The 7,297-nt window shown below is 48.8% G+C and overlaps 1 protein-coding gene across 4 annotated transcripts; it reads left to right on the top strand.

Annotated features, from left to right (window-relative positions):
- Positions 1–947: 947 nt before the first annotated feature.
- Positions 948–5,862, top strand: SPRY1 (sprouty RTK signaling antagonist 1). Of its 4 annotated transcripts, none has more exons than XM_033134920.1 (3): positions 948–1,078; positions 3,666–4,689; positions 4,777–5,862. In XM_033134920.1, exon 2 carries the CDS (start codon positions 3,721–3,723, stop codon positions 4,678–4,680), a length of 960 nt encoding a protein of 319 aa, XP_032990811.1. In that variant the 5' UTR covers positions 948–1,078; positions 3,666–3,720; the 3' UTR covers positions 4,681–4,689; positions 4,777–5,862. The 4 variants fall into 4 exon arrangements, with proteins under 4 accessions (XP_032990811.1, XP_032990807.1, XP_032990809.1 ...); XM_033134916.1 differs by having other exon boundaries at positions 3,666–4,633; XM_033134917.1 differs by lacking the exon at positions 948–1,078 and adding an exon at positions 1,121–1,908 and having other exon boundaries at positions 3,666–4,633.
- Positions 5,863–7,297: the final 1,435 nt, after the last annotated feature.

Raw genomic sequence — 7,297 nt, forward strand, 5'->3', positions numbered from 1 at the left:
TTAAAACCTGAATTTCCCGTCTCTGTGTATTGATTTCCAATGCGTAGAGGCGTTGCTTGAACGCTGTTTGAACTCCTAAGGCATTCCAAAGGGGCAAAAGCACTTCGGCAAAAACGTGCAAGACTGCATGTTACTTTGGTTCGCTGCTGACACGCCGACTGTGCGCCGGCCTGTCAATCACAGGGAGCAGCAACAGCCAGCACATGGCAGCGGGAGGCTCGCCCCGCGTGCAAGTGCCTGGGAAGAGGGGAATTAATGTGTTTTAATCTCCAATCGTCTGTAGCAGGCACTTCAGCGGTGGAACAGGAGGGTCTGAGGACTGGGAGTGAGACCTGCCGGGAGAAGTTGACCTGCCAGGACCGGAGTGCCCTGGACGCGGCGTCCCCACTTGCCCAGCGCGCGGATCGGGAGTGCCTGACCTGCGCGGAGCCCGGGACGACGCCCCGCCTCTTCCCCCCAGAGAGTCCCCCAAACCTCGCTCCCTTCACCGCCCCCCTAAAAGAGCGGGTAAAAAGTCCCACCCCCACCTCCCCGGAGCGGCGGCCTCTGCCTCGCCGGCGTGCGCTCCCGGGCCCCGCCGGGCCTGAGCGGCTGGGTTCCCCGCTGCAGACGTCGGTTCGAGCCCCGTCCCAGGCGCCGCAGAGACTCGAACGTCCGGGACGTGGATTTTTGCTCGTCAGGAGGCCGCCACTGCCGTCTTTCGCGCGAGGAGCCCTCTACAGCGAGCAGACAGCCCTCTGGTCCGCGCACCGCGCGCGGATCGGCGGCCCGTCTCGCAGTCTCCTCGCCGCCGCTCCTGCGGGACTCGGAGAGCCTCCGAGGAGACTGTTCTGGTTCTTGGAGGGGCTGCCGGAGAAGCCCGCAGAGGTGGATGCTACTGAGCCGCGCGGCCGAGGCGAGCTGTGAGAGGTCTGCGCCGGAGCCGTGTGCTCCGCGGCCGGAAGGGGGCCGCGGGGACCGCTCCTGCCCGGCGGCGGCGCGGGCCATGCCCCCTCGTCCGCCCCGCCGCGCTTGATGCGGCGCCTGCCTGCCGCCGCCCGCACCGGGATCTGGGTCCCCCGCCACCGCTGCGGCCTAGGTGAGTGGGGGTGGGGGAGGGTGGCGGCAGGTGCGGGCGCGGGGCCGGTGATCGGTGGGCGACCGTCCGCCAGGGCGGGGGACAACCAGGCTGGGTCTGCGTCCCCAGTTTCCTGGAGCGGCGACGCCGTGGCCCGGGTTGTCCTCTTGGAGGAACCCTCCATGCGAAAGGTGGATTCGAGGAGGCTTTTGGGGTGCTTCCCGGAGGGCCCAGGGAGCTTCTTGACTTGTGCGGGTGGCGGGGTCCCCCTCGGACTGGGACCGGGCAGGGCCGTGCGCGCGCGTGTGTGCGCGCTCGTGTGTGCGCGCGTGCGAGGAGGCAGCCCCTGGAATTGGCCCGTCACCCCCCGGCAGAACCAGCCTGCACCCCCCCCACCCCCGAGCCCCACCTGGAGCGGGTTTGCGAGCGGTGGCGCGGCGGGGAAGGTACTGCCCCTTTAAAGGGCAGCCCTCCCTCCGGAGTAATGGACACCTCAGCCTCCGCCCCCCGCCCGCCGGAGCGGGGGAGAGAACTTGTTTTCATTCATAACTTTTTCCTTTTCCTTCCTCTCCGTCAACTATTTATTCAGCGCTGGGCTCTCGGAGCGCAGAGGGCGCGCTCCCCCGCGGGCCCGGCGAAGTGGCGGCGCTGCGCTGCGGCCCCGGCCCCGCGCGCCCCTGCCCGGCGTTAGGAAGCGCTGCCCTCCCAGGTGCACACGGACGCTGTGCAACCGTCCGTGCAGCGGGCGTGCTCTGGGGGCCTCTGAATCTGGGAGCCACCTCTGTGGAGACGCAGACAGGCTTTGGAGGTTCCACGGCGATCCTTAGGATGTGAGGGGCTTGTCCGAAAAGGTATCGACGTCGAGCGTGTGTTCTCGGGGCGAGCCGTTTGCCCAGAGCTCGTGAGCGTGCGTGGGGGTAGATCGGGGACTGTCACTGCTGGCCGAGGGGCTTTGCTTCAGACCGGAGGTGGCTCGTTTTCTTTTTTATCTGGTAATCGCCTTTACCGGCCAGCAGGAACCGGGTGACCACAATCATTGAAACGCAGCTTACAGTGGTGCCTGGGGTTTTTCCTACGCTCTGCAAATCCTTCTCCACCGCGTTTTCCTCTGTGTGTGGACTCCGACTGAATTCTTTTACGGACTCTGCTTTCAAAGCCCTGGTTTAACAAGTTCTGCGCGAGGAGTCGTGCTGTTGTGCAGTCACGATGGGCTAGTTTTCAGTCCTTAAAGGACTCCAGGGCTGAACCCAGCAGGTTGTGAACGTGTTTGTCCTCATGTACTGAGAAGGTGGAATAATGCAGAAGTTTGGGAGAATCAGGGAGGGAACTGCAAGAAGTTAACATATGAGACAGTGTGGGGACACTTACTTTAGTCATTAGATGAAATGGACTTCTTCTTTGTGCTTTGTTCCTTAAGCTGGTGTTTTTTGGATCAAGGTGGTAGTGGAGAAGGGGCATTTTTCTTTTCCTTCTTGAATTGGATCAATCTGTAGACTTTGGGAGGAATTTGTGTGAAAACTATTTTAGCTTACCAGTGACTGAAAACGGAAACGTTTTTACGTTTGGTAGTTTGTTTTATGAAGAGTACATTATAAATTAGAAGCAATTTACTATTGGTAAGGAAACACAAATGCTTATTTTTATCAGGATGTTGCCGTGCCTGTTACAGGAAGCACATTGATTCAGAGTTGGCAGTGCTTTTGAAAATGAAGATCTGTCATGTAAATACAGATTTTTAAATGAGAGGACATGAGGATAATTAAAATGGCTGGAATTTTCCCATTACTGCTTTAAAGGCCGAACGCTTATTTGTGCATGCAAGTTATCTATCTCATTATGTGAGCGAGCCCTTATTTAAACTTTAAAAAGTCCTTTATGATTTCAAATGTGAATATTCTCACATGAACAGAACTGTACCTCTGAGTTGTGTGTGTGCACATTAGTGCCTATAAAACATCAAGAACTGTTGTATTCATCCATATTCATTTTGCATCTTGTACATTAATAATGAGCTCGCTTTAAAATCCTGGTTGCTACAGAAAATGACTTCTTATTTTGAGAATCCATTTTAGTTTGGGATCTCCTTGATTGCTTTTTTTAATGCATGAGGTATACCTTGACTAATTTCCTCAGTAATCTAATGCTTGTAACAGCAAACAAATAAAAAAGCAACAGCACCAAAGCCATTTTTTTTTTTTTAAGTGGGTATTTTCCTTTACGGAAAACACTGTTGAAGTGATGCTGAGATTTCTACTCCAGTGCTTATATTCAATATTCCCTACAAGGGCATACTCCATTTTAATTACTTTAGATTCACAAACAAGAAGGCATTACTTTTTCTTGATTTTGCTTTTTTAAAAGTTGAAGAAACTTCTAACTTTTATGGCATGGGGTCTCTTGCTTACATTCTTCTTCTATGATGTGGTCCTCGGCCTCCCTTGGAATTGAACTCTGTCCAGGACCCCAGCATCACTGTAATCCGCTGATGAAGGAGATCATTACCAGGTGGTTTAGGCAATTTGTGACTTGACAGGGTTTTTTCCCCCCAAAAGTACTTCCTGTCATTTATTTTCTCTCTCTGTTTTTTTCATGTTTGATTTCCCCTTAGGATTTCAGATGCATGCCAGGTCCCCACTGATTGCCAGAATTCGAGATCACTACACATGGATCCCCCAAATCAACATGGCAGTGGCAGTTCGTTAGTTGTGATTCAGCAGCCTGCACTGGGTAGTCGGCAGAGGCTAGACTATGAGAGAGAGATTCAGCCTGCTGCTATTTTGTCCTTAGACCAGATCAAGGCCATCAGAGGCAGCAATGAATACACGGAAGGGCCGTCAGTGGTGAAAAGACCTGCTCCTCGAACGGCACCAAGACAAGAAAAGCACGAAAGGACTCATGAAATCATACCGATCAATGTGAATAATAACTATGAGCATAGACCTACCAGCCACCTGGGACACGCAGGCCCCTTGAATAATGCCCGAGGCCCCATTTTGAGCAGATCCACCAGCACTGGAAGCGCAGCCAGTTCTGGGAGCAACAGCAGTGCCTCTTCCGAGCAGGGGCTGTTGGGAAGGTCACCACCAGCCAGACCGGTCCCTGGTCATCGGTCTGAAAGGGCAATCCGGACCCAGCCCAAGCAGCTGATTGTGGACGACTTGAAGGGTTCCTTGAAAGAGGACCTGACACAGCACAAGTTCATTTGCGAACAGTGTGGGAAGTGCAAGTGTGGCGAGTGCACGGCTCCCAGGACCCTGCCTTCCTGTTTGGCCTGTGACCGGCAGTGCCTTTGCTCTGCTGAGAGCATGGTGGAGTACGGAACCTGCATGTGCTTGGTCAAGGGCATCTTCTACCACTGCTCCAACGACGATGAAGGGGACTCTTACTCGGATAATCCTTGTTCCTGCTCCCAGTCACACTGCTGCTCTAGGTACCTGTGTATGGGAGCCATGTCTCTATTTTTACCTTGCTTGCTCTGTTATCCTCCTGCCAAAGGATGCCTAAAGCTGTGCAGGGGGTGTTATGACTGGATCCATCGCCCAGGGTGCAGATGCAAGAACTCCAACACTGTCTACTGTAAGCTGGAGAGCTGCCCCTCCCGGGGTCAGGGTAAACCATCATGATTTGGGGAGGTGGGTCGGACCTCCTGAACTTCTAGCTTTCAAGCTGTGGCTGTTCCGGAAGATGCTATTACATACTGGTTTTTTTTTTCTTTACAGTTTCTCCCTGTTTCCCGCCTTCTCCTCCCTTGTCCCCAAGGTTTGACTCATGGATTTAACTCCAGTGGATGGTCTTCAGTAGGCGTGGACTGACACTGCACCTGGCCCCCACTTGGGACAGGAGCCTCTGCCCTCCACTCGAGAGAGGGTGTTGAGAGCCAGTGGGGTTTTTGTGTAGCCTTTTTGTTCTGCAAGCAATGTGCCCAGGCGACAGTGATTTAGAGCTGATTTTGATGGGGTACTCTGGGAGCAGGGAAGTTGGTTTTTAAAGAAGCAACCATTTAATTGCTTAAATAAGCTATGTATTAAACCTCTCTCCAGTTAGGGCTGTCTTCATAGCATTGGCCCCTTAAGTAGCATGGGGGATATATTTTTGTTACAACATAAAAACTCTCCTTTAACCACTGCCCTCGCCCAGCCCCTCAAAGTTGTGTCCCCTCAGTTTTCGCATCTTCTAGAGGTGCCAGGTATTTCTTTTTTTTGCCTGTGTAATTTTAGATTGGCTTTACGATGTAAATCTTCACATTGGAGATAATATTGGTTGTATCTTGTTCATCCTTATTCTAGCTTTCGTGTTTCCAAAGGATTCAGCTGCTTTCCTTCTGCACCCCATGCTTTTCACCAAATTTCTCTGGTCATTGAGGGCACTTGGATAACTGAAGTTAATATTTATAGCTGATGAGACTACAGGTGTCACAGAACTCTGCTGCCTAAAGTGATCTTGGCTCCTGGATGGTCCTTTTGACCCCTTGGTTAGTTAACAGCGGAGTAATTCTAATCTTTTCTGTGTTTTCCATGCCTTAACCACAAATTGTGGTGCTTTTTGTATATTTTATGTATAAATCACAAAGTTGAATTCTGACTATTTTTAAGACAAAAGTCTGTTAAACTTTTTTATTGTAAAGAATATTTATTATGCGAATCTCTATTATTTTATGATATTTATTACAAAAGACTGTTGAAATGTACTCATGTCTGACTATAACAAAATATCAATACATAACGGAAAATAAGGTGACACGAAGAAAGTACGTATGTTAACTATAATGCAGAAAATATATTAATTAACGAAACTGTCTCTTGATTTCTTCATTTCTTAGCCTGTAGTGTGGTGGTGATGTTTGTCATTTGTTTTGACTCTTTCTTCATTCACACCCATTTTATTTCTTTCCCTTCACATACGGAATCCAGACACAGGTGAGCTCAAATTTTGAACTACACGGTTCCTGGAAAATGTACTAATCAAAACTTTGTGATCCAAATCCTGTTTCAACAAATTCCCAAGTTCATCAGTGTGAAGTGAAAATTTTTTGTAATTAATATAGTCACTCCCTACTTTAGCTATTTGGTAGGCAAGAGGTTTTGTGGATGTTGTCGTCTCTTGGAATGGGACATACCTGGAAGTTTTAAGAAATGTTCATCATAACTCTCTTGGATTAATCAGAAATTAGTCTTCATTAGCAGAACTTCTGTCTGTAGGTATGCTGGGCATCTCAGCACTGTCGCTTTAATAAAACATTCTAGAACTTAGAGTACACCAAGGAAATAGTTCACATTATCAAGGAGATATTTTAAAAACAGTCCTGTCCCCCCCTTTTCCTTTCTTTTAATAAATCTTTAATGAAAATGATATTTTGTAATGTCCTATGGAATACGAAATCTGAGTGTCTGAAACTTTATATGAAAAAAGTAAATTTTTCAGTTTTTAGTCTGCCGCAACCACCACATAGCCAGAATCTTTGGGTCTGATACAATTTTTATCCCATTGAGTCCTCAGACTCAGTTTCACTAACTCCCCAAGACAAAGTGATCTGTCAAACCTGAAGAATGATCTGCGTTTGAGAATAGCATTTGGACATAATTTGACCCCAGGATTTAGGCTATCAAAACTCTCCCCCAGCCTTTGATTGGGTTAGTATCTCTTAGATGATTTGGCTCCTAGTTTTAGGAATATTTGTTCTTTGTAAATAGGCTTTAATTTTGTTTTAATCAGACAAGGCATGAGTGATAGAAGCTTGTTTTAATGCTGCCTGATGAAGCCATGAAACGTATTAGTTGGCATTGTGGCATTTGATATAATCAAATAGTTTATGCTCTGAAAGCACACGGATATTCGTGTTTTGGAGGCTACTTCATAATCTATAGTATTTAAAAATATGAACTTCTTTCCGCTCATACTCACGTGATATCACTGGTCCCTTAATACTGAGTATTTCATTGAGATTTGGCTCCTTAATGAAGTGTATAAATACAGACTCCCTCAAAATACTCTGTCACTTTGTTCTGTTACTATTCAGACCCTTGGTGTAATTAGGAGTTGGTGTAAGGGCTGTCTGTGGTTATAATACCCAGACTAAGAAGCTGTAGTTTTTATTGAAAGGAATGTATAACTTTTATGAGAATGAGGTATGCTGTGGAGTTTTAACTTCTGGCTATAGGCAGAATGCATGAAAATTACAATATTAAGATGGTGGTCTGCTGCTCGAGCCCTGCTTCTGTCAGGCCCATATTTGGAAGTAGT

This window comes from Rhinolophus ferrumequinum, chromosome 18, assembly GCF_004115265.2.
Source record: "Rhinolophus ferrumequinum isolate MPI-CBG mRhiFer1 chromosome 18, mRhiFer1_v1.p, whole genome shotgun sequence".
Lineage (NCBI taxonomy): Eukaryota > Metazoa > Chordata > Mammalia > Chiroptera > Rhinolophidae > Rhinolophus > Rhinolophus ferrumequinum.

Excerpts from the sequence above, each read along its gene's own strand:
- SPRY1 (XM_033134916.1), top strand. The coding sequence starts at position 3,721 with ATGGATCCCCCAAATCAACATGGCAGTGGCAGTTCGTTAGTTGTGATT. Across the intron at positions 4,634-4,776 it reads GAACTCCAACACTGTCTACT|TTTCTCCCTGTTTCCCGCCT; the intron begins GTAAGCTGGAGA and ends TTTTCTTTACAG.